The 26,535-nt window shown below is 48.6% G+C and overlaps 1 protein-coding gene across 7 annotated transcripts; it reads right to left on the reverse strand.

Moving 5' to 3' along the window:
• Positions 1-311: 311 nt before the first annotated feature.
• CYSLTR1 (cysteinyl leukotriene receptor 1) lies at positions 312-24,794 on the reverse strand. Of its 7 annotated transcripts, none has more exons than XM_056359898.1 (4): positions 24,668-24,682; positions 19,513-19,612; positions 16,420-16,542; positions 312-3,468 (listed from the first exon to the last, which is right to left on the reverse strand). In XM_056359898.1, exons 2-4 carry the CDS (start codon positions 19,563-19,565, stop codon positions 2,391-2,393), a joined length of 1,254 nt encoding a protein of 417 aa, XP_056215873.1. In that variant the 5' UTR covers positions 19,566-19,612; positions 24,668-24,682; the 3' UTR covers positions 312-2,390. The 7 variants fall into 7 exon arrangements, 5 of the variants coding, with proteins under 5 accessions (XP_056215873.1, XP_056215874.1, XP_056215875.1 ...); XR_008825502.1 differs by lacking the exon at positions 312-3,468 and adding an exon at positions 9,908-12,093 and having other exon boundaries at positions 24,668-24,794; XM_056359899.1 differs by lacking the exons at positions 19,513-19,612; positions 24,668-24,682 and adding an exon at positions 16,650-16,755.
• Between the last annotated feature and the right edge of the window lie 1,741 nt (positions 24,795-26,535).

Below are 26,535 nucleotides of genomic sequence, written 5' to 3' on the forward strand. Positions count from 1 at the left end.
AGTTTGGTCCCCCCACCAGCAGCCACAGATGGTGCCCCGAGTCCAGCAAAGCTGGGCTATAGCAAAGGCAAGTTTGGCTGGACCAAATTCCAGCTCCCAGAGCCTGGGACAGCAAGTCCCCCAGCATCCCAGCCCACTGAGTGCTGCCCTCAGCAACCTCTGTCCTGCTTTGACTAAGTTTTTATTGCATCATTATAAATTATTATTACATGAATATCAAGCTCTAGTGTTGCACATAGATAAAAACGTACTGTAGGGAAGAAGAACCTGCATGCAGAGACTTTAAAATAAGGCACAAACCCCAGCAAGTGTTAAAGTCTGACTTGCAACATTTTCATTTAATTTTCAGCAACCTTTTTTAAATAGTCTCTCCTATTGCACAAAACCCACTGCCATTTCTCTTGCCATAATCATTGCCTAAAAAAAAAAAAAAAACCCAAACCAAAAAAGAATAAAATCTCTGGTATAATAAAAATGCTTTGCAACAATGTGTGTGTACATATAAAGCTTTGCTGTACAATATTTTAAAATTTGTGAACGTGTGTATTATTTCTACATATTCTGAAACTCAGTTTTCCATGTTATTTCTATTTACAGTTGCACAACGCCTTTAATGTTTGCAGACACAACTATAATAGTCAATGCTAACCCCTGAAAAGAAGCTTTAGCCAACTATTCCCCACTTCCTCAAAGCAGGCTATAGCTCTACTCTGAACGTGCAGCTCTGCCCTCCTGTGGGTTCAGAGGGACCAGTAACGCTCTTCTAGACAGGAGCTTTCAGCTCCCTTCCACTTCACAAATCCCTCAAATTCTACAAAGGGGTTTCAAATCTCGTTGAAAATTCACATCCATAAATTGTCCTGCAGGTGAATTTGCTTTTTTAAGTGTCTTTTGCTGACCTGGGGATATGCAGACTGCAGTGTAGAGAGTGAACTTCCACTCTTCTGTGTATCTGCAAAGATATTTCTCAAGCAGACCCCTGCCCCCAAGCCAAACGCCTTTTGCTCATCTTACTCTACAGTATTAAAACTGTTTTCTTTAAGGTAGCAAGAAACATCATAAATCCCATATCAAAACACGCTTTGATATTAATTTATCAACCACTTCTCCAACTAAAAGCCTTAATCCTACACTAATTTCTATTTCTGTCTTTATGCATCATGCATCTTGGGCTGGGCTTTGCTCCAGTAAATGGCAGGCAGTGCTACTTTGCCATGGGTTCCTTAGAAAAGCACAGGAATGTTTCCTTCTGTCCAAGATTCCGAAATTTTTCTTTATATAATAAACACAGCCCAATCTGTTTTTTTTCCCACTGTACTCAAAATATTCACTCGTGTCTCATCTGCACTCAGACTCTTGAGCTCCAGGTCTTCCTAGAGATCTTTCCAAGGGCTTTGGGCTGCTACCTTTCTACAAGGCGTGAGCAAGGTGAATGTTCTTGCACAGGATCCAATACCATATATAGCTATTGGTTTTAAAAATTATTTATGCTTCGTGCCCCCCCCCCCCCCCCCCCGCCCAAGGGACTCTGTCAGTAGTTCAGCAAGGCAGCCCTGATCCTGCCTGGGACTCCAAGCACCCAGAGCCCTACTTTTCAGTAAAACCTCCTGAACTGCAGTGATAACCCACATCCTACAGCCACCACTTGCAGGACCAGTCCCCTTGAAGTAAGTTTCAAATGCACACTAGGATACTGCAATTTTAAAACTGCTCTCACAGACAAGGTTTTCCTAGAAATTCCAAAAATTTGGCAGATCTACTGCCCATGAAAGCAAGTCCGAGGAGCTGCTTATTCAAGGTGAGAGAGGGGCCGAAGCCCGAGTTCCTGGATTTGCAGACAGAGGCACCAACCCTGCAAGCCTTACACACGTAATTATCTTGAAAACTGAACTCTAAAGCAGAAGCAGCTGGGAGCAAGGCAGGAGTCATCCTGGTTTCTATTGTGTAAATAATTCAGTGGCTATTTGAAGACTCAGTGAAAACTTTGCTCTCTTTATTAGTCAGCAGGTCCAAGCGCCGCATACAGCAAAAGCCGTGTTTGTATTTCCCACTCACTCAGAGAAGTAAGGCTCTTTGTGGAGCCGCAAAATGAAGCGAATGCCCAAATACAGGCTTTGAAGAGTTTATCATCAGATCAACAGTTTTCTGGTGCTGGGTGGCACTGGCTCCTCCCTCCTAAGTGGCTGTGCATGTCCAGGCAGTGCTCCCGGGAAAGGGGCTGGCCATCCGCAGCAGCAGCTCTGTTACTAAGTAGCATCAGTCATGGGCTGCCCACCATTATTATTACATGCTGAGTTGCGACGAAGGCTCATGGGCCTCCACCACATCTTCTGGAAGAGTTCCAAGATCTCCATCACCCATCTGAGATCTTAGGGGAAGGTTTAGCCTCCTTATGAAGGGGCCACAGCCGCCTTTCCATTCTCCCTATGGCTTCCTCCAAAGGGTTCCTCATCCTTCTCTTTTATGGAGAACTTTTTCCTGAAGGCTTGTGTTAAACTGGAGGAAGAAGCCTTCCTAAATGTGGTAAGTCTCTTCCGAAAGTTGCCCCCTGAGAAGAAATAGAGGAGTGGGTCAAAGCAGCAATTGGCAGCTGCCAAGGGGAGCGTAACAACGACCGATTTCTGTAGGTATATGGCATCCTCGCAGCTGGCGTTCTTCAGCCGCAGCACGTGGAGGTGGATCGTACGCAGAATGTGGTACGGGGTGAAGCTCACCAGGAAGGTGGCAGTCACAATGATGATCATCCAGACTGCCTTCTTGCGGTTAGCCTGGTTCTTCTTCAAGGAATTTTTCAGTAAGGTCCTTATGATCATGGTATAGCAAATGGTTATGACAATAAAGGGAAAAATGAAACCCACAAATAGGGCAATAAAATCCAGGATCACGACTAGATTTGTCTTCTGAGAGTCTTCTGGGGGTTCAAAGCACTTGGTCTTGTTGCCATGTTGGTACGTCCCATTTCGCAGAAAGGGAGCGCTTGTCAGGGTGACGAAAATCCAGATGCCAATGCAGACAAACTTAGCCTTCCTCTCCGTTACTAAATTGATGTTCTGGACGGGAAAAACAATGGCTATGCAACGGAAGAAGCTCATTGCAGTCATGAAGAAAATGCTACAGTACAGGTTGACGTACAGCGCGTAAGAACTGACCCTGCACAAGAAATCACTGAAGAACCAGTTCCCTTTGTGCACGTAGTAGATGACGCGCAGGGGCAGGGTGCACACGCAGAGGAAGTCTGACACGGCAAGGTTCAGCATGTACACCTGGAAGGCTGTCTTTTGCTGGTATGTTTTTATGAGGACGTACAGCACAACACCGTTGCCGACAAAGCCCATAATGCTGATCATGGAGTAGAGTGTGGAGTAGACTTTGTTTCGGAAGTCGTCGATGGAGTGGTGGCACGACAAGTTATCGAACAGGGCCATCATGCTGCCTGGCCGAGGCACCGATGCCTGGTGAAAGTCAAGCCTAAGGACGAAAAACTCAGGTGAGATGTAAAGCAGCACATGAAAATATAATCCTGTTATCGAATAGGAGGAAAAACCCATCATCTCTTGTACAGGAGAGAACATCCATGAAGGGATGTGGAGCTGCACAGATCTGTGTTATTGTAACTATCTGCTACAGCCACCTCTCTTAACACGGTACCAACAACTGGTGATGTAAAGGCAAGAGCTACATTTTTGTAAGCCCTCAGTACTGGTGGCATCCTTCTTCCACCGAATTACTGAAAAGCTCCAACTCCTTGCAAACCAGGGCAGCTACTCATTCAAACAGCGGAGAGGAATAATGAAGGTGGCAATAGCACTATGCAATTTGAAATATAAAGACAAGATCTGGACCCCAGTAACTGTTCAGCCCTGCCTCTCCGCATCACCTGGCAAATGCTGCCTCCCTGTGCTCCACCTCCACGCCTGCCTGCACAAGGACAGGCCACTGCAGGAGAAAGTCTGCAAGAAGGTTCCTGAAACAGTGAAGGAAAACTGTTTAAAAAAACCAAAAAACACCCCACCCTAACAAATACTTCACTCAGAAGGTGGAAGACAATTCCAAGCCAGAGGCTGCTCAGTGCACGACCAGACAGTTGTCAGCTCCCTACGTTCTGCATTGCTGTCCTCTGCTCACAGGTAGCACCATATATTTTTTTTAAACTTGCTTTGTTAATAACTATGTGTAATTACTAGCTGTAGGAAAGCTACCGCCTATTACATCTGATGAACAGGAAGGATCGCTGTAGCACAGAGGATGCTGCAGGGCTCCGATTTCCCTGGCATTGCCTGCAACACCCAGCAGACGGAGGGGGAAGCTGCAGGGGTGCTCACTCACATCAAGGAGAGTGAACCTCTTGGTCTGCAGACATCTCTGCTCTCCATGGAACTCCCTAGCAGAGGGGTTTTCTGGGATTTGCTTTTGCACGTTGCTTTGATTTACATTAGCAGGTCTGGGGTCTCCAGAGCAGTCACACCCTACAGCCAAGAAGAGTTTTCAGATTCACTCAGCCAGTCTTTCATGACATTTTATTGTTTCCTTTTGGTATTCATTTGAGTGCACTGAGACATGACACTTAATTTAGGTTGTCCTAAAGTAAAGCAAGAGAAAAATACACACTTACATATTTTTCCTATTCATTTTCAATTCCTAATGGCTCAAATACAGAAACCCACTTGCAGTCCGAGACCACAAAACCTCCAAGGATCAGAACTTCAGGATACATGTAGGCTGAAGGAACAGGACTTCATAAAAACAACGATGAGAGCAACAGCTCAGACAAGATCGGTTCTAAGAACCCACACCACGTATGTGCTCAAAATGGATGTTAAATGGTATGTATTTTCATCCATAAAAACAGCCTGGCAGCGTTAAGGTTCCTGTTTCCAGGTGTACTGGGAATTCAGCCCCACACTGGGATGCTCAAGGCTCCAGTTTTCAGTCAAGTTTCAGCTACTTGGCAGTTCGTACTCTTAAAACCAATTATTTGATTATTGGCAACGCACAAAATACATTAAAACTCAGCAGCGAGGTGGCACAGACAGGAAAGGAGGGGTATTTTTTCCCCTTGGACCACTTGTGGACACTCTTAGTGGCTCTTTGTAGGGGCGTGTGAGCACCCGAGCGAGCGACCGCAGAGATCTGTGGCTAGAAGAGGCAGCCGAGACCCAGCACTGCTCCAGCCCAGCTCTGTCAGAAGCTGCACATCAGTATGTTGTACTTCATCACTTCCAGTCCACCTTAGCTGGCACAGAAGCCGCTTATCCAGCAACGCTCATCGCAAATAACCTGTCAGTCTGAGAGGCAGCGAGTTTGCAGCCGTGTCCTCTCCCTGCCCCACAAACGCCGCCTCTCGGCAGCCTGGCTGTGGCGGTGGCAGAATCCAGACCTCAGTCCCAACTCGGATGAGTCTGGTCTCCTCGCACACACATGATGGAAAGCCCAGAGTGGGTCTGAACATCCCCAGGCATCACTCCTGCAAGGTCCTCGCAGCCCTGGCCACCCCTCCTCTGCGGGGACCGGCCCCGACATGGAGCTGCTGCCCCCGGGGAGCGGTGCAGAGGACACTGGGTCCCCTGGGAGGTGCCGGGAGGTCCAGCCTTCATCCCACCCCACCGGCATCCTCACTTGCCTGAGGTCTTCACTTCAAACTTGAGGTGCAATTTATATAAAAAGCAACATTCCAATGTTTTAAAGTCTCCAAGACAGAGCTAAAATTAGATTTGTGGTAACACTGGTCTGATTTTAACCAGTTGCTGCATGATCTCAGTTTCTTGTTTTTATCTGTCAAGGTAATCTGACACAGGTGATAAAGCTCTTACTGCTGTTACTGTTGTTGCTGGGTTAATACCTAGCACACAGACCTGCCGAGCAAAACTCTGCTGTGCTATGCACTATAAGAAGATAATGAGATTAGCGCTCAATTATCTAATATAAGCCTCATATAGATAAAAATCTCTGTACTTACCAAGGCACTGTTTATCAGTTCTTTCTCAAAAATAAAATAAACTCAGAAAAACACACACAACCAAGATGCTTGAGATGAAGAGGCTGGCATGATCTCTTTTGCCGATTGAGGCTTTCTTCAGCTGCCTCAGCTGAGGCAGTTGTGACCAGCACGAAGAAGGAGCAGCAAATGGGACAAACTGGGCTGCAGGACCAACCCAGGTGATAAACAATGATGTTTCACCTAAGAGCAGTAACACGATGCAACACTTGGAGAAGGGAAGAAGGCACAGAATTACAAGCACACGCAAGCGCTGGGGGACGCGGGCAGAGCCTGCATCTCCCACCAGCACGCTTTGGGTTGGGGTCCTGTGTGCCCTCTGAGATGGCACAAGCGCTGCAGGGCTGCCAAAGGGACAGCCGTGCTCCCGCCACTGCAGGGCTCTTCCCTTCGGCCAGTTCAGCTACCCTGCCCAAGAGATAACAGCAAACATCTCTGCCCACCACATGCCCACTGGCTCAACTTCCTTATTTAATCTCTACACTTACTTGTGCGCCCTTCTTCTGTGGCATTGAGCTGGATGATAAACTTTTTACCTCCTTTGGGGACTAAATTTCAGTTTTTCAGCTGCTGTTCTTAAAGACATCAGCAGACAGCAAACAACCATGTGAGGAATTGGTCTAAAAGACAACTGAAACCCGCTGTCTTATTTCTAAACATAATTTTAAAAGTCTTGTGCAACCAAAAGGAAAACTGCTGATTTCAAGACTGAGGCAGACTGCTGAAGCATAAGAGAGCCTCACGCTCAGAAACGTATCCGTAAAAACCACCCCCCCACCCCCCCCAAAACATCAGTTCCTAACTGAGGCTTTAGGCTAGGTTTGCATCACGAAGACATCACTTCTGCCACTTTTATGTGTGTAGTCATGGCTCACAACCACTTCTTTATGTGCTGGTGAATTCAGCTTATTAGGAAGGTACGGGAGCGAGAGGGAGCAGCAGTGGCTGGCTGGGAAAGCATCCCAAAGGAAGCAAACTCCTGCACGAGTGTTACCCTCGGAGCCGGTGCAGCATGGCTAGAGCAAAGGTTGATTATAACCTGCTCTAATTCATAGCCGACTATACTGCATTTAATCGCACAAGCAGAAGGCATCCCACCAATGCAGGTACCATCGTTTCAGCACAGAGGAAGCACCAGCACCCCCCGGCACAGCCCCAGCGCGGAGGCTGCCCCAGCCCCCACGGCCAGGGCAGCGGGGCTCGGTCTCAGCAAGTCACAGTAGAAAGAACCCAAGCAATAAGCAGCAACCGCTAATTAACAGCCCGACTCATTAACACGCAACAGTGCGGCGGAGCCCAGCCCGGGTGCAGGCGGGACCCCCCGGAGCTCCATCCCCGCCGCCCCCGAGCCCCGGCGAGCACTTACCGGAGCTGAGCCGGGCGCAGCGCTGTGCCCCGCCGCCCCGCCGCCGCCCTTAAACCGGGGCGCGCCCGGCCCCCGCCGCCCGGGGAGGAGCCCGGCCCGCCCCGGCGCCGGCCGCCCCCTCCCTCCCCGCTGCCGGCCCGCTGCCCCCTGCAGCCCCGGGGGGAGCCAGCGGCCGGCTGGGGGGGCTGCCCGGCGGGACAGGGCCGGGGGCGCGGGTGGCACCCGCCAAACGCAGCCGGCAGCGTGCCCGGGAGGCCACGGCGGCCACCGGCATCCCGGCTTGTGCCAGCACCGGCGTGGCCAGCGGCAGCGGCGCAGCGCCCGTCCCCTGCGCCCGGCACTGGGGGGGCCCCGCGAACGCGGGGTTCAGGGCTGGGCCCCCGCTACAGGACAGACCCTGAGGGGCTGCAGCGTGTCCAGGGACGGGCACGGAGCTGGGGAAGGGGCCGCGGCACCGGCTGGGGGGGCTCAGCCTGGAGAAACGGGGCTCGGGGGGGCCCCATCGCTCTGCGGCTGCCTGAGGGGGCTGGAGCCGGGGGGTCGGTCTCTTCCCCCAGGGAACCAGCGACAGGACAAGAGGGAACGGCCCCAGGCTGTGCCAGGGGAGGGTCAGGGGGGATCTCAGGAGAAATTCCTTCGCGGAAAGGGTGGCCGGGCAGGGGGACAGGCTGCCCAGGGACCCGGTGCTGGCACCGTCCCCGGGGGGGCTCAAAACCCCCGCAGGCGCGGTGCTTGGGGACACGGTTCAGCGGTGGGCTTGGCAGCGCTGGGTTAGGGGCTGGGCTGGGTGGCCTTAAAGGTCTTTTCCAACCTACGTGACCCTGTGATTCTGTACGCCTCCGTCTGTGGTGGGGATGCCTCCACGTGTCACTTTACTGTGGCATTTAAGACAGTTACCCCTGCTGGGGTAACCCCCCCTTGAAGAGCTCTGTCCTGATGTGCAGCCCCGGCTCCTGGGGCCTGCCTGGCGCCGGTGTCCCCAGGTCCAGCCTTGTCCGGCTCCTTTTCCAAGAGCAGGTGGTGTAAGCAGCGACCCTGGGTGCTCCTGCTGAAAAGACACCTACAGCCCCACAGCCTTCATGCAGTGCTGTGTGGTCACTGACACCTAAGCCGTTTTTTCTGCCCCACCTCCATTTTCATGGCTGGTTTTGCAGCTTCCCTAGACCTGCGTGCTCTCTAGACGGGTGAGGACCGTCTGGCTGCACCGTCCACCCAGGTGGGATCCAAAGCAGTGAAGTACACAGCTAGGGAACTGTGGTAGCTCGACAGAATCACGGAGGGGCAAGCGCGAGTGGGGCACCCTCAGCTGCACACCAGCAGCGGGACAGGCAGGTGCCCCAGTAGAACCTCTGGTGTGCTTGGCTAGTTACTGTGCTCGGAGAAGTTGCACTGGTGGAGGCAGCTCTTTCCACTTCACAGTAAGTCAGCTACCAAAAAAAGCACCCCACGTGCTGATGAACCTCCAAGCACTTTGCTGCTCACCTGTTTAAAGAACATAGATCACACACAAACGTGTTCTGTGCTGACTTCTAGTTGCACTGGACCAAGATACGCTCCAAAAGAGATCTTTTTCCTGCTCTCAGAAGCAAACTTTCCCTCTGTGCTGTCCTGAAAGTGGTGACATCGCCCTGTCTTCTGCAGAATCGGGGTTCCCAAAGGTACAGTTGGGGGGATCTTGACCGCTGACACCCAGCAGAGCTGTTGGGGCTGTCCCCGCAGCATCGCCAGCCCTGCAGCCCCCGTGTCCATGCTGGGGACCGGGAGGAGCTGAGCATTCTGCCAGCCCTTCCTCCGAGGGGATACAGAGGTGCTGCAGCGGCCAAGGAATAGCTTTGACTCTCATCCAGGATCCAGAAAGGTGATTTTTTTCTTTTGTGTGTTCCCAACTGACCTCTGGTAGTAACTGTAATATTAAGCTTCAGCTTCTTATGGGAAATAACAACACTGAATAAATACACTTCCTCAGAATTAAGGATTAGCTTCCGAAGTGGCAGGCACAAAACCACACGATAGTAACCAAGAGATCCGGTAAACACTGCTCGCAGCTCACAGGATATATGTCTCTCCACGTTCTCCTGTTGCCGCGGCACCTCTGTGGTGTGGTCACACAAAGGGACCCCTCCCCGCCTGTGCGAGGGTCCCTGCGGCTGCTCCTGGCCACGGGCTGTGTTCTGCCCAGCAGCACATGCCACAGAGCTATTCGGGAGTGTTCAGTGCAGGAAGGAAACGTTCTGGCTCAAGGGCTTGCTCTCCACGGTGTGGCACGGGTAGAATCCCACCACAGCATAAGGGGCTGGGGAGGGATGGGTCGGAGGGGGAGGAAGGGCATGGGGGAGGGCGAGGGGTTCCTCCCAGCCCTGCCTCTCCTGTGAGCCCCTGGGACCCCACCGCCCTTGCACACAGGCCAGCATGGGCTGTGGCTCTTCCCAGAGGTCGGGGCTCAGCGCGAGCATCGCTCATGAAGTTCCTACAGGTCTTTGATTTCTTGTAGGCTGTTTCTACGTCTTCAATTCTGGCACAACAGTAGGTGATAACAATTAAAAACTCCCTACAGATGGTTTGGCAGTGAGATCCAGGTGCTGGGGCTTCCCAAACCCTCCTTTTCTCATTAACAGGGAGCAGATCCCAGGTCAGTGGCAGCTGGGTGAGTGTCAGCGCCTCAGCGTGGGGCAGGGACTGGGGCGAGCAAGGGCAGCCCACAGCCATGTGGGTGCAAAGGGCCGAGCGTGGCCCCATGCTGGGGCTGAGGTGGGGCGATGGCATCTGCTGAGCTAGGGGAGAGCTGGAAGGGTGCAGAGCTGAGCAGCCCCTGTGGGAAGGCTGCTGGAAAGCACTAATCACACATTTTACAATTTTGAAACTTTAAAATAAATGGTTTACAATGGAATAAATGCCACCACGTCAAACTCCTCGTTGCTCTCTAGAAATGAACCCCGAGTAAGATCAACAGCACACTGAAGCCTGCTCTCGTGGGAGGTGGGTGGGTGATGGTTGCTTTGGAGCCTGGTACGGCACGTTCTGCCCGGGCTGTGCCGTTCTGGGCTTGTACTTGTGTGTTTTATTTAAGTGTCTGTCCTGGTTTCAGCTGGGGTAGAGTTAATGTTCTTCTCAGTGGTGGCTACAATACTGCGTTTTGGATTTGGTATGAGAATAATGTTGATAACACACTGATGTTTTAGTTGCTAAGTAGTGCTTGCTTTAAAGCAAGGACTTTTCAAGTTTCCCGTGCTCTGCCAGTGAGCAGGTGCACAAGGAGCCGGGAGGGAGCGGAGCCAGGACAGCTGACCCAGCTAGCCACAGGGATATTCCGTACCATAGAGCATCGTGCTCAGTATATAAACTGGGGGCAGAAAAGGAAGCAGGGGGACATCTGGAGCTATGGTGTTTGTCTTCCCAAGTCCCCATTACGTGTGATGGAGCCCAGCTTTCCTGGAGGTGGCTCAAAACCTGCCTGCGATGGGAAGTGGTGAATGAATTCCATATTTTGCTTTGCCTATTAAACTGTCTTTATCTCAACCCACGAGTTTTCTCACTTTCACCCTTCCCACTTTTACCATCCCACTGGGGGTGGTGGGGTGGTGGGTGGTGAGGGTGGAGGGGGATGAGCAAGCAGCAGCGCAGGGCTTAGTTGCCAGCTGGGGTTAAATCATAACAGTGTCCCTGTGCTCAGCCACTGCAAGCTGCTATTCACCATGCTTTTATTCTCCCTTCTTTGCTGTTTTACAACGAGTGGGGAGAGCGAAGGCTTAGAGATGGGCTGAATAGAATGACAAAGCCCCTGTCCATGTGGCGCTGGAATTATAGATCCATTAGAGACCCACCCGGAGGCTTTGCAGCACCCAGCATTGCAGCTGTGCCTGCTTCCTCCTGCTGTGATGCCAGGTCTTTTCTTTCTTTTTTGTTTGCATCTTTTCCACCCTGGTGTGTCCTAGAGGGTTTTTCTGCTGTCAAACACAGCAGTTTGCTCTTTTGTTGTGGGTCCTTGGCGCCTTTCCATATCCAGAATGTGCAGGCTTGCATTTCAGACAGAGCTGTGGTGCTGCGGAGGTGGCAGTTCCTCTTTTGCACCATCTCTGTGACAGTGACGGTGTGTGAGAAGCATACTTCATCCATGTGCCCTCCTGCGAGCCTTCCCTGCCCTCCTTGCCTAACCCATGTGCAGAAAAGCCTGACTGTCTCCCCAGAGCTACTTGGCAGCGTATTAGGAACACTCAAATCGTAGGATCACAGGATAATTCAGGTTGGAGGGGACCTCAGGAGATCTCTAGTCCAGCTACTGCTCCAACCAGGCTTGGCCAGGCTGCTCAGGGCTTTATCCCACCTGGTCTTGAGGACTTTCAAGGATGGAGGTCCAAGGACCTCCAAGACTGAGCAACCTGTTTCACTGCCAACAGCCTCCTACACTGTGAACTGGTTCTGCAGTTCGCTTTAGTTGTGCACATGTTGATATTACACCATTCTGCCATTCCTTCTGCTTTTTCTGGTGCCTCTTTTTTACCATTCCTTCTGCTTTTTGCTACTCAGTTTTGTTACTCCTTCTTCTTCTTCTTTTTTTTTTTTTTTTTTTTCCTTTCCCTGTTCCTTCTTTTCTGCATTTTACTCTCAACAACAGAAAAATTCCCAGTTGCAAGCTCAGGCTGAGGTTGGCGTGGGAGCGAGGAGGCTGCTGCTTCTTGAGATGTGCTGGCAGAAGAGCCAGTTTTGCTGTGGGAAGGGTCTCCTCGCCGGGCTCCTAAGAAAAGGTCAAACTGCAGCTGTGATATGAAGCCAAGAAGACATGGTATTTGATGGAGGCTGGACATGACAGCTAGGGACAGGAGTGGGGTATGCACTGAATGTATCAACACTGTGAGAGGAACTGTGTGAAACCTCTTGTCCTCTGGGCTGGGTGGCTGGAGGGTGGCCAACCTCGACACCTCGATGCACCATGGGGACCTCTGTGCTCCAGGGAAAGGCTGGATCCACAGGCACACAGACCTGGCGCCTCAAGAGAGGACAAAGCAGACCTCCTTGGCTGTGGGGCCGTGGGTAACAGTCCAACCACAGAAGGTCATCTCCTCTCTCTTCTTCCCCTGCTTGGTTTGCTAAAGCCTTCCTGTAAGGTGGAGTCCAAACCGAGCTAACCTGCCATGGGGACTGGTAATTCAAAGTCTCAGCAAGGTGGTACAGGGTAGGATGGACAAGGACTTGGGAGGGGGCAGTGGAAAGGATGAAGGAGATAGCAACAAGAATATGGATGTATAAAGTCCAAGAGATACCCAGAGGAGGGCAAGGGAAGGGGAGGACTCCCCAGAGGAACCCTGGATGTATTGCCAGAGAAGTGGGAGCGAGGACCCCCACAAAGCGATCTCTATCAGGTCTGGAGAAAGAAGTTACACACTACCTCTCATGAGGGGTCGGGCTTGCAGCATTAGCCCAGACTGGGCTTTGGAGGTGGGGAGGCTTAAGGAAGACCAGGGTCACAGTGTGGAGCATGAGAACCTGTTCTTGGAGGCTGAGGCTGGGTCAGGAGGAGAGAGACTGGGGTCTGTAGTGTGGGTGTGCTGCAGTGAGAGCATGGGGAGCGATGCAGGGAGGGTGGCAGGGTCAAGGCTGTGTTGGTCTAGGGCAGCAGCCAAGGGGACATTTCTGTCCTGAGGGGAGAGATCCTGCTTAGACACGGGACCTCAAAGAAACAAGGGCTGGAGAAAAGGTAAGAAGCTGTAAATTTAGAGGAACGTAGGAGCAGAGGAGGATGAGGGGGGAGCGATAGGTAAAAAGTTAGAAAACTACAGGAGCTGAGACAGTGTGAAAAACAGACAAGGAGGTAACAGAGCCTGAAAGAGGAGGGAAACCCCTAAAAACTTCCATGATGGGCGTGGGGATGGGGTGAGGGCTGGAGATGAAGAGGTAAGGAAGAGACTTGTAGGGTGTTTTGGGAGTGGGATGGAGTTCAGCGAGGAGAGGAGGGCTGCGCAGCAGGGTTTCGGACCGGGTGAGGGTAGCTGTAACCTCTCATTTCACTTCTTACGTGGTGTAGAGCAATTTCTTTGCTCTCCTTCAAAGTGACAAGAAGTCTGGGCTAATTAAGTGACAATTTGAATTCTAGCTATGCTAGGGAGCCAGCCACGTTTTGGAAGGGGTCGTTTAGCTACGTTAGTAAGAGAGACATGCGTGGTGAGGGGAGGAACGAGCCACCGGGCTGTGGACTCATTGCTCTGGAGTTTCAGAGCACTTTACAAAGCCAAGCGATGCGGCAGATGTTCACAGCCACCTTGCCGATCCTAACTGCTGACATTTTCCAATTGTCAGCAGATCTCTGTGCGAGTGGTGACTGCATTGGAGGCATCAGCTCTTTCAGTGTTTCACCAGAGGATCTTGCCTAGATAAGATACCTTTTGCCTGTGGGAAACATTTTAACTGATATAAAGGTGATTAATAATTAACACCACCACAAATTTTAATCACTCGGTAGAGATCTGGAGGCTGAAGATCTGTTAGTGCTTAATAAGAGCAGTTTGATGCTTAGGCTGTAAATCAGTCTGGTTCCCTTTTCACAGGACAATGGGGATAAGGCACAATTTAGGGGTACAGGCTTTGAAAATCTTTCTGGGACCATCCAAATCTGGAAAAAGCCCGATCATGCTTTAGGGTTAAGGTAAGTTTCCACTTAGCACTGACTGACCCTCCATTGCCTTCTCCTCCTGGACCCCGAACGCCTGCAGCTCCAGTCGGACAGCAGGCTCCCAGGATGTTGAGCCCTATGTTAAGTATCACAGATGTGAAATCAATCCAGCGCACTGGAGAGTTTATTTCTGTACTGCTGGAGTTCCAGGAAATTTTCCTAAAAGCCTAAATAGTTTACAGCCTGAATGAAGAAGCTCTTCAGCTTTGGCATGTGCTTTCACACCGGCTATTTAAGAAGGAGAAATCACAAAGACAGGATTTCCATCTGTTGAACATGTTGCAGTTTCTTTCCTCTCCTGAGACTTCCTAAAATAGGTTGTTTCTCTTTGAATCTTGCCTGAAAAGGATGGCAACCTTAACTTCAGTCCAGACTTGCTCAGAGTTGTTTACAGTAGGCTGGGCTGTGTGACAGTGGAGGAAAACTACCAGTGGCAATGTCACCTGCCAGATGCAATTTCTACAGGAAAGCACAACCATGGCAATGCCTGAAATCAGGGATGCAGACCCGGGCGCAGCTCTGCCTGTTCTGGCGTAGCTGGACTTGATCCAGTCCCAACCTGGGAAGTGCAGAGCTGCGGTCCCTGTGCTCTGCTGAGGGAGGGCTCATCGACCTGGGCACCTCCTTCCCTGGAGACGGGAGAAATAAAGCGAACGAGGAAAGCAGGGGGAAATAAAGGAGGAACAGGGCATGGAAAGCTTTTGGCGTGGATTAATGGAGGGAGCGCACTGGTATGGCCCTGGATCTAGCAGGTATGGGGGGCACTTCCATTGCAAAGGGATGGGAAAGCTGCAGGGAAATGGGAGGTTTGGAGATGTTGCCCAAGTGTAAGAGGACATGAGTCTTCTTACGCAACAGTTTCAATGCCCTGATGCCTGACAGCCCTTAGTCATTCTGAAACAAACAGCTTTTGCTTTGTGCCAACTCAGGAGGTGCTCAGCCAGGGCCGTCCCCTCCGTTTCTGCGCAGCGTGAGCCCGGAGCCACCCCAGGCCGGTGGAGTTGGTGTGTTTGGGTGGCAGAAAACCACACTGAGAAATGATGACACCTGCGGCTGGAGCTGAAGGGGTCTGCCTCCCGCCTCCTTTGTCAAGCTCACAAATGTGATGCCTTATTTAGAAGAGTAATTTCTGCTTGTTGCCAAGGATGTGCAACCCCTTTTCCACTCTGCTTTTGCTATAACAGTCTCTGCGAGGGTCCCCACCCAGAGGGACCTGTCTCTCCAGGGGACCATCCCTTATTGTCACCTAGACCTTGCCTCCATTTGTTCCCTGAGCCTGCGCAGACCTGATGTCACACTTCCAGCCCTGGTCCTGTCTTCCACTTCGTTTTTATGGACTGATGTTAATATGTGTGGCCCATGCTGGCAGCTGTGAGAAGCTGCTCCACCCCAGCCATGTGAGAGCAACAAAGCTCCCTGTTCCCCTGATTTCTGTGCGAGAAGAATAGAGCTGGGGAACTTTGTGTGAAGAAAACCTCAGCCCTTGTCACTCTTTCAGATCGGGAAGTTGTTGATCGTACCTGACTGCAAATACAACCCTTTTAACTAGCTGTTGTGGAAGAGAGGACTGAGAGAAGATACAGACCTGGGTGAGATGGTAGGACACCTTCCACACTGTCTCTAGTTAGCACTTTTTTTGAATAAAGCGCTTGCTCTCCTCAGATGAATGAAATAAATTACTACCAGAAATACTGCAAGGAGAGCATTCATCAATTCCATCATTGTTAACCTAATTATTTGGAGAATTACATTACTCCTTCACAGGCACAAATCTCTCTTCACAAAAGGAGGCAGTAATGGGGATGCCTCACTAATCCGAGAAATGGCAGAAGACACCAGCCGGGGAACAATGCTGTTCCTGTTTCATCGAAGAAGACCGGGTTCATGTGGTTTCCACTCAAAACACAAATAAAAAGGTGAGAGTTTGTGCTGCTTTTTCTGAGAAATGGAGCAGATTGTGTGGCCCCACCACAGAGGTGTGGGTACGGGCATGGGCACGGGTATGGGGCGGCGTGCGCTGCCTCAGCCGCCCTGGGGTGCTGCAGCCAAAGTGCTTCATGGCACTCCTGCAGCTGGCTGATGCACACCTGGGTTTGGAGGGGTCTTTGGGGCAGGGAGCAGTAATTTCAGGGTCTTCTGCCAGGGAAGATTTCTGGAAGTACGGCTTTTAGGGACCCTTTAAGCTGCTCCGATCCTTTCACCTTGTGCGCAATGAAAGGATGGGCTTGTCAGGCCAGAACTCCAGCCAAGGACCCAGAGACATCACCCCTCTGCGAGGCTTCACCTGGCGAAGGACCTCAGCCAGCCGTCAGAACTGGCCCCTGTGCGACCAGCTGATCATACTCCATACACGCACACTACATATGTGTTTGCAAAAGACAAGGTTTGAATTACCTTTCTGTAGACATTATGGGATTGGCTCGACCAGGTGCCCAACACCTCCAGGTCTTGCCGTGTTCGCTGGCAGGCAGGGATTCCCGGCGTCTGGCAGGTTGGCATCCTTGCATGGTCAACCACCTTTGAGAAGAGAAAAATTAAAGACATTGTGAAGACTTCTGGACTGCTGATTTGAAACGTTTTTGGGGTTTTTTCGGGGTTTTTTTTTATGGTTTCAACATGTCAACCTGTAGTAAACAGACTAGCCACGCTGTCAGGAGATGCTGTCCTGATAGAGCCAATTGCTGCTTCCTCTTCCTGTTCGGTACACGTAGCAAAAGAGCGCTTCAGCAGATGGGTGAGATGGAGCTTTGTTACGCTGTGTCTCCATTAGTTCACAAGTCAGGCTGCAGACATACCAGTCAAGAAACGAGAAACATTCCCTGTCCCTTCGTGGATGACATATTTTCAGGCAAAAGCAGAAGAACGTTTTCCCGTTCCTGGAGGCTGCATTTATCAGGATCTGGGAAATCATATAAATTCTCCTGTTTTTGTTTAGAATGGAGGTGAAATCTGTATTATATGCCATTTGCCCAAAGTATTCTATCGTTCTAGTATTTTTTTCCCCAGAATGGGGCAGACCTAAGGTGCATTTATTGGCCCTTGGACTGGAACTGGGCGTGAGGGTCTATGCAGGTCAGCCGTGACCTTAGCCTTCAGAACCTGGCTTACTGGGAGTCTGTTCAGGTAATCTTAACTAGCATTTACTTTCAAACCAACAAAAAGTCATGCTTCGATTTTCTAGTTTTGTTTCAGATACTGACACTAGCTTTATTGCTGCTTGCCACTTTTTTTTGTAAAAAAGTATTCTGATGTACAATTTTTTTTTAAATATAATGAGTCTATCAGAGATTTTTTTTTTGTTACAGCTTTTTCTCACTGACAAAAGCAAAGCAGCATTTTAATTCTGTGATGTTGATTTTTTGGTACCAGAGTTATCTGACTACATAAACCACCGGGGTCCTTTTTCTGTGGAATATAAGAAAACAAACTTATCCCTGGAAAGTTCAACAGTATGCAAGTAAACATTTCTCATGCTGAAATTTTGCTTTAATCTTCTTTTGGGAAGTGATCTAACCAGCCAGAAATAGTATATCCAAGTTGGTTTTCTCTTTTTAGGAAGGGAATGGAATAAACATCACAAATGTGGATTTTTGCCATCAAAATTATTTCGAGGCTTGTATCACTTGGAAATTTTTTAAAATCTAAACTGAAAGGCAAATTTGTGTGCATCATTGAATCTTAACACTGATAATAGAGACACTTTACAACTAACTAAACCCGTACTTACCTAGTGTGTCAGCATCATCTGATATACATTGCTGTTACGTGTTTGAAGATGGCGAGATAATTATCTATGACACAACGTAACTCAAGGAAATTACTGCAGAACATCAGAAATCATGTTAATCTACTTGTATTTGAATAAGATTGTAGGCCCGGCCAACTGGCTTCCTGAAGAAGCTTTTCTTAGGAAACATCCATCAGGATACAAAAAGCCCGGCCCTTCGGCGTGCAGTTCCACCTTAGCCGTGCGGATACCCACGTGGGAATCAGACCCACGCTTTCCCTGGGGCTGGATGGCCTCATGCCGGGGCTGCTCCAGGGACTGACATCCACGTGGCATTGAAACCCCTGCAGCCAGCGTGCTCCATCTTTGGGAGGCGTGCGTGTGCTGGCCGCCCTCAGCAGCATCCCCCGGCTCCCCGGGGCTGCGGGATGGGGTCCTGCGCACCAGCGGCGGTGGGCAGCCACTTCCCAGGGACCTCCCCGGAGCTCTGCAGTGATCGGCACGTCCTGATTTACACCTCTGGAGAAGCCGGTCATTTAAAATGGCCTGACTGGCCAAAGGTGGTTGGTTTGGGGTTTGGTTGGTTGGTTGGGTTTTTTTGTTTGTTTGCTTGTTTTGGTTTTTTGTTTTATCAAGAAGAAATTAAATTTCTTTTAAATTTAAATCAAGAAGAAATTAAGCCAGCTAAAACCTGCACAATTAATCTTTGCTGATCAAACATACACTGCCACGGGCTTAACCCCTTCATTGCTTCCTTTATCTACCAGCATCTTTCCATTTCATTGAGGTTGCACCTATGCTCATCTGCTCTTATTCACGGTTTTACCCTAGAAAGGCATGGGGAACACAGGGGTATGGCTGACTAAGCTCGTTCCCAGAGGGAAACTCATTCTTCAACTACTACACATCAGTCACCAAGACAGCCCACAATAAACAGCCTGGCGTGCCTGGAAGCTCTGCACGCAAAGCTTATTTTGCCCCATTGTAGATGCTGGGAAGAGAGGCCAGTTATCTCCACTGGATGTAGGTCACTGAGCGACCAGGACAGCCAGCAGCAGGAAGAGGAGCTGTAAGCATCGTGCTGGCCTTAAGAAGGGGCTTGGGGGAAGGACATGGGACCAGAGCCGTGGTGCCCAGCCTTCTGCGTGCAAGAGCATGCTCGTCCACAACCCAGCATCAACAGGAGCTTGAGGGAGCATCACCATGTTTCAGGAGGGTCATCACGCATCTGCTCTTCTGGCTCTCAGACTCTGCAGGCGCTCCACACCTGAGATGTGTCAGATTGCCAGGGAGCAGTCACTGGAGTGCTTTTGGGGTGAAGGCACCAAGATCCATCCTGCGACTCTGCCTGCTGGCCATGCCCCCAGCATGGCTGGTCCCTCCTGTTCCATTTGACACTGCCTTTTTGTAATTTATGCTTGACACAGCGCTTTCTGTGGCAGACTTTTAAATGAATAGGGTAGTTAATGTCCTGTATCCGTAGCTTCTGTACTCTGATCTCAGCTTGTGAGAGATCTAGAACAGCAGCTTCACTATTAGAATCATAGAAACATTTAGGTTGGAAAAGACTTTTAAGATCATCAAATCCATCCATTAACCCAGCACTGCCAAGTGTTTTGTGCATCTTTCTTTCCATTTCTTCTTCAGATAATATCCGTTGGTTTCTGGACTAAGTTTAGGAGGTATAAATAATCTGCGTCAGGAGGACAATGCTGCTACTGAGTGGTTCATACAAGGAGAGCCCCATGTCCATGTCTAACCTGAGATCACAGGTGGGCATCCTTGGACCTGAGTAGTCCTGGGCTTCTAACATTCACAAAGGAGCAAATGCAACAGGTAGGCACTGGTATCAGATGGACTCTGCATGAAGAGGGAGAAAAATAAGATCTTTGAAGGATATAATTTAAAATAGAGCAAAACTAACATAGCAAAATCGTACCCAAGCTCTCAGAGAAAGGAGAAAGACAGCTGCAAGCTGTGGCAATGCTTAAACACGAACCTCCACACCTGTGCAGAGGGGTTTGCCAGCCAAGGAAAACATCAGGGGAGGTAATGTCAACACAAACTGACCCAAGCAAACTTTGAATCAAAATAAACTGTAGTACATAATGGCAACATCTCAACAAATAAACATTTTGCCTGGTCTAACAACTAATGCAAGGGTAGGGTATGCAACTGCGGTGTGAGAATGTAAGTCCACAAAAACCGAGCCATCCAAGGTGAGAATGATGAATACAGATCATCAGATATGCAAAGTAGTTTGGTTAAAATCACCAGAGGAAACAGTAATAGAAATTTCCTGTTCTTTGAGCATTTAATTGCTCATCCTGTTGGTTGGGTTTTTTTTTCCTGTTGATTTAAAAGGAAAAATGTAAAGAGAAAACCCCCTGACAAATGATGACATACTTAAGTAGGCTCTTTGTTCAAACCTGAGGTTCAGATAAGAGGACCCGATATACCAGGAATCCGTGAAAAGATGCTCATACAGCCACCGGTGTCCACCTACAACACTTGTATTTCTGCTTCTAGAACAGATCATGGAAGATAACACCAGAAAATTTCATGAAATAGTAGAACTTTGGACTTTAATAGCTACATCCTCTTATTTCCTTAATTCATGTTCTCGATCAGAGAGATGAGCTGTGGGGCATATACTGCCACGCTGAGCTGCTTTTCCTCTCATCCAGTTTTTATCCACTGCTTCAAAATTTCCCATATGTCTGTCCTGTGCTTTCTGCTTGGATTTAATTAAGTGTGGTCTCAAAGCCTAAATAACATGCCTGGTCTAGGCCAGCTATATGTTTCTGATAAGCCCTGAAAGTGCCTTGCTCAGGCTGTGAATTAAGCCTTCTAATTGTATAAGCTGCTGCTCTCTGCAGCTCTGCTTTTATCTGATGTGCTGAGAAGTGGATGCTTCTTTTTTTTTTTTTTTTTTTTTCAATAAAAAACCTCACCAACACTCATTGGGGAAGGATGTGACTGGTTTTCTGCCATGATTCAGATGCTCTGTGCATTGCCATTGTCTGCGGATGAACAAGTGATTTTGGTTTTTACTGAGCGAGCTATCACATTGGGCATGTATTTGTAGATTTTGGAATCTCCCTGCAATAGAAGAATTTTCTTTCCCTTATGCTTACTCCTTGTTCAGCAACACGTGTAACTGCCAGTCCCTGGTTAAAAGATTTGTTCTCCACTGGACTTAAACCCAAGGGATTTTACAGTGGGTGTCATGTAAGCCTTTGCCAGTGGGCACCTGCAAGAGTTTTAATGAATGGGTATTTGCTCTAGGTTAGCTCAAAATCAGTGTGCGCTTTGATGTCCAGCGCAGCTGTACCTCCCGCTGCTCCAGTGAAGGCAGCCTTGCCTGCTCACCCGTGGTGCTCCCCGGAGAAAGCATCGCTGCTCAGTCCAGTGTTGAAACACCTGGCAACAGCACTGGGCTGCTAACGCTCGGTGGGCACTCAGCAAGTGCTCTGTGGGGCCGAGTGAGAGCAGCACAATCTCAAGCCTTCATGGTAAGGAGGAATTGAAGAAACTGGGAAAAAAATTGTGAAATTATGTCTTTCACCTCCAGTGCTCATGTAAAGCACAAAGCGGAGGGGACCATATTAGTCCTGACTTGTGGGGCGTCTGGTCCTGGGACAGACAATGTCAGCCTCCAGGAACCTTCTATATGCATCAAATTCACAGACTGCCTACGTGGACAGACATCGTGAGATACCTTTCCACCGACTGCAATGGATGGCATCTTGCTGTCCCAATGTGGGATGAGCAGCATCCTTCTTCCAGTCAAGTGCAAGGGCTGTTTAATTGACATGCTCAAATTGTCCTCTACAGACCATGCACACAAAACGCCATGAATATGCTTTAGAGTAGAACAGTTTGGGTGGCAGGGACCTGCAGTGACTACAACAGCCCAGCCCAAAGCACCAGGACACTCAGCTGGGTTAGGAGATCGCCAGTATTTCTGGAGCGAAGAATCTCAGCTCAGCCCTTCTTAGACGACAAGTCTCTTTGCCTGTGATGTGAAATAGCTACAAACCACACAGGGCTTTGCCAGTGATAACCAAGCATTCTTTTTCATTCAACAATGTTTTTAGGACCTGGATATTTTCACTAATCACTACATCCACGCTAATCTAGTCCCATTGTTAAAAACGCTAATCACAGGCTGTTGCAGTTTCAAAACTAAGCGTTTCTTGTCAATCCAATGCTGTAATATCTTTCCAAAAATGTTTTTTTTTCATTATCTTTATTTATTATCTAATGCAATCCTCAATATTTTGAAGTGCACTTTAAGGTTTTGCACTTTCATATTTTTTCCTATGGTGGAAAGAATTGATAATGCATTTAAGCCAATTTAAACCAATTACATGTTTTTTTCCCCCATTGGACTTATTTAAAAAGCATTCTCAGGCAGATAACAGATGGAGGACAAAGGTCAAGCAAGAAAAAAGTCTTTGTGATTAGAAAGTAAAAGTGCACTGGAAGCTGCTGAAGTAACATCCGGGGACAACAGCAAAATTAATGGGCTAGTGAAGAGGATTTGTAATGGTAGATCAAAAAAAGGTACTCTGCAGTCAGAGCACAATATATTCCCTTTACTGAATTTCATGTAATGAAGCACACACAGGAAACAAGTCACCTGTCTTACCATACCTGTGAAAGTCAAATTTTGCAGGAAGAAATGCTCCTGATTCCTCCTGACATGGACTGGAGAGGGCACCAGCATGTCTCCGTACTGCTCCCAGATGGGGTAAAGCCCCGGCCCCGCTCACCCCAAAGGCAGCAGAGGGTGCAGCTTTACTGGAGCAGTTTTGTTTCCTTGTACTATGTCAGATCTTAACACAGCTCTGGATTTGTTTTCTTCCAGCTTACAAGGCAAAAAAGATTTTGGCATGTGCAGGCTGTCAATACGTTAAAGGCATAAAAAAGTCTCTGGGCAAGGTTCCTCTGCTGGCTCTCAGAAAAAAACATTAACGTTTCAAATCTCAATAAAACCGTGGGACGCACTTTTCTCCTGACGTTGCTCCCACTTCCCACAGAGCAGAAATAGGGAGCAGCCCTGGGTAAAGGAATTTCTCCCCTAGAATCTGAGCATGCAAAGTCTACCCTTCAGCTTCAGCTAAGCACAGGCACACATTCTAGTTATTCACGTATGTTGATCTAATTCCCGGAAACCAAACTCCCCTTGGGACCCCTCTCTATCAGGAAGTTATTCCAATGTTTACTTTCAAATTAACTTCTTACTTTAATTTTGTACTATTATTTCTAGTTCTAACCTGAAGCATCACTTCCAATAATTATTCTCTCTTCCTGGTGTTAATAACCTCTGACTGTTTCCAATTCCCTCTTCCCCTCTCTTGCTTGGGCATTTCTAAATCACATTGCAATTCTCTGGCTGTTAGATTCAGTGAAGTGTTTTAAACCTCTCTGGTTTGATTTTAGATGTTTTCAGCTATTTAATTGCTTTTAAGCCTCTAATCCGTCATCCTTCCTCTTTTAGGCAGTGCCTCAGGCTCTTTCTACTTTGCTGCTCCTTGCCAGTGTGTCCGTCCCCCCCCACCGATAAGCGTTGCCCAACAAGCTTGCAGCGCAGGACCATTGCCTTCCTGTTTACCAGCGCGCTCTTCTGTGCCAGTTCAGATCACATATGCACCTCCTGCCCGCGTTGGTCTGATTTACAGCCTGCAGCCAAACATTTCTGTACTTGCTGCTCTTGCCTACTAATGCAGCCCCAGCATCCCAGTCCAAGACATGCTTGTCTGCAAGATCTCCCTGGGCATAGAGGAAAACCATCGGCAATAAGTGACTGGCTAGCCCTGCAGATGCAGTCTGAAAGTCATTCAACATAACTCCTATTTTTCCTCCTCTTTTGCAGCCAGGTGAGTCGAGCCAACACAACAATTACAGCAGAACAACGTTGAATTAAAGTGACAAGAGAAGAGCATAAGATGGGACTAGCTGTATGACAAAGCATGAAACAGCCACTGTGCCAACTGATTGTCCTTTTTCAGAATAATGTTTCTTAATTCTCCTTAGTACCAAAGCTTCTGAGCTTTGATACTAGGCAAAGCAAAATATCTGACAATGAACAAGAACTGAATTTCTAACACTTAATAAACTAATTTGTACGGCCATGCTGAGGAACCATCCTTCTTTCCGATTTTGGAAACAGGAAAAAACCCAGCAGATGAAATGAAGGATAGTATGGAAATGGAAGGAAAGGAATACATCTGAGGCGCTGGGATGGTTTCTGTCCGTGGGCTGAGAAGCCTGCTGAGGGCAGGAGGGTAAGTAGAAATATATTATTTTGTTTTCCACTTTCCTTTCATTGAGATGCATAAACTTCAGAAACCATTTGGTGTGAAGCAGGGTTGGAAGGGTTCAAGGGCAGTCTGAGCCTTTATCCTCATTTCTAACCCCAAAGGACCACCATTTTAAAAAAATGACTCTTGCTAGACTCAAGCCATTTGACACTGGAAACTTGCCCTCATTGCAAAAACCCACTCAAGAGTCAGAGTCATTAAAGGCCTAAAAGGCCTGAGCATGGTTTGTTCTTTAATTATGGAAAATAGTTCCTTGGTTTTGTATTGATCTATTAATCCTGAGTTTGAATAAACAACATATTAATTTTTGTGGGCTTAACATACTAAGATTCTTGCTCTCATCTTACTCCAGATGTTTCAAGCACCCTAAAACTTGAGTTTAGTTATACAAAGACGACCCTCCCATGGCCCTTCTGCCCTGACAGCTGCTCTGCTTGGTCCCCTTCTCTCAATGTGCTGGGAAGAGGGAAGAAAGTCACAGAAAGCTCCCAAATCTATAAACAAACCAGAGAGGCACACACTTAATGATGTTTGAGGAGAGCGTGCAGCAGAAGCATTTCTAGTTGTGGTTGCCCCAGTCGCTTACTGATAGGAACGATCTCTTTCCCAGGAAGCACTCGGTCATGCAAACTTGCTCAGCTGTCAGGTGTCCTTCAGGAGAAGATGGATTGCTGATCCCAAGAGGAGATGGGTTAGATTATCCCTGTCAGCCATCAGAGTTGGGAAGGAAAGAAGAGCAGATAAGGAGGCTAGTGTGAAAGCTTTTTTCCTAAAATAAAAATAAAATTATACGTATATATATATCTATCTCTATATATCTCACACACAAGATCATCTCCCTTGTGATCACGGATAACTAAAACGCAGTGGTACTACATGTGATGGTGGAGGCTGGGAGAAACCTGCAGTCCAGGCTGCAGTCCCTGGTCATCCACTTCTAGGGAATGCCATGCCATGGGGCTCAGGCTGAGGGTATCAGCCAGGAACGTGCCATAAAATGATTAATTAGCATTGATCTCAAATTCACCACAGCAGCAATTAAAATCCTAGTTTTCTAATCATATTGACGCTGAGTTTTGGCAACAGCATTTAACGTCCAAGGTCAGTGTGCCTATTTCCATCCATCTGAAGATTGCTCAGAAGATGAAAATACTGCTGGAAAAGAAAAATTCTCCTATGGGAGATGACAAATAACATACCCTGTCCAGCAGACACTAGTGGAGCTTTTGCAAAACCGAGATGTGCTCATGTTGGAATTAATGCCTTTTTAGTTGCTTCCAGTAAATTTCCAAGTGCTGAGAAGCAGAGAGCACTGTAGTTACTGTCTAGTAAAGGCTGTGGAGTTCATTACCCATTGCCAAGCAACGTCTTGAATGCCTCTTTGTGCTGCTTCTGGTCCATCACCTTGCTAATCTGAGAGGCAGGTCACTGGGCAGTCAGTGGCCTGAGGTACCACTGGCTGGGAAAGGTCTTCCCCCAGCTTTCCATGAGCTCCCTGAAGTCATTGTTATGAGGTTTTGTTTCAGCACTTGGAGTACACAGAGATACAAAGCACATCAGCACAGCTGTATCTATTTACTCTGTGGCTGTTTGTGCATCAAAGCCGTGCTGGCTTTGTGAGGTTGGGCTCGGGACAGCCAATGCCAACCTCTTCTCTGGAGAATTCAGACTTCTGTGCAAACTGTCTGCATATCTGTGAGATTTATGGCTGATGCTTTCTCCCTGAAGATCATGCTACATCATGGAAGCTGGCCTTTTTTGGCCATCTGAGCACTTCTGAGATAAATCTGCTATGCTTCTGTTTAGCTTACAGGCTGAGGCTGACAAGGAGTAGCTGTTAAAGGCTGTTTGTTTGGATGCTTGTGCTTAACCTGAATGACTGCTCCCTGCCTGGCAGCCTGCATTCTGCCAGGGTCTTTCCCGATGTGCACCTTGATGTTCTACCTCACGCAAGTCACACGGGGTTACTGTATAGCGTGTACTTGGTACCTGCCTGCCCCCCGCAAGGCAGCAGACCCAAGCAGAGCAACCTGGTTAGAGACGATGACTTCTGCAGCAAGGGAAGCTTTTTGTGCCCACTCAGTGCTAAACCCAACAACCGATTTCTGCATCACCTTCCGACGGACCTACCCGCATTCAGGTTCATCCATTGCCTTCGAAAATCAGATTTCAGTTTCTCATTCCTGCCTTAAAGTTCTATATTAGGAAAATTAAAAACAACCAAGCTGATGTTTCCTGCAGTGAAAGTCTGAGGGTCTGGAAAACATGAGCCATTAGTTCAGCTGAAGTCTTGGCTTGCTCCATTATTTATTTAGTTGTATGTGTTATTCCTTCTGTGTTGTGTTTGCCTTCTGATTTTTCCCACAATGCTTTTTTCTAAGGCGCAGCAGGACTCCATAGAACAGGATCATCATTCTTTAGCCTTTATTTTTGTTCTACAGAGATTTTGAAAGG

The sequence above is a fragment of the Falco biarmicus genome, chromosome 14, assembly GCF_023638135.1.
Source record: "Falco biarmicus isolate bFalBia1 chromosome 14, bFalBia1.pri, whole genome shotgun sequence".
Classification (NCBI taxonomy): Eukaryota; Metazoa; Chordata; class Aves; order Falconiformes; family Falconidae; genus Falco; species Falco biarmicus.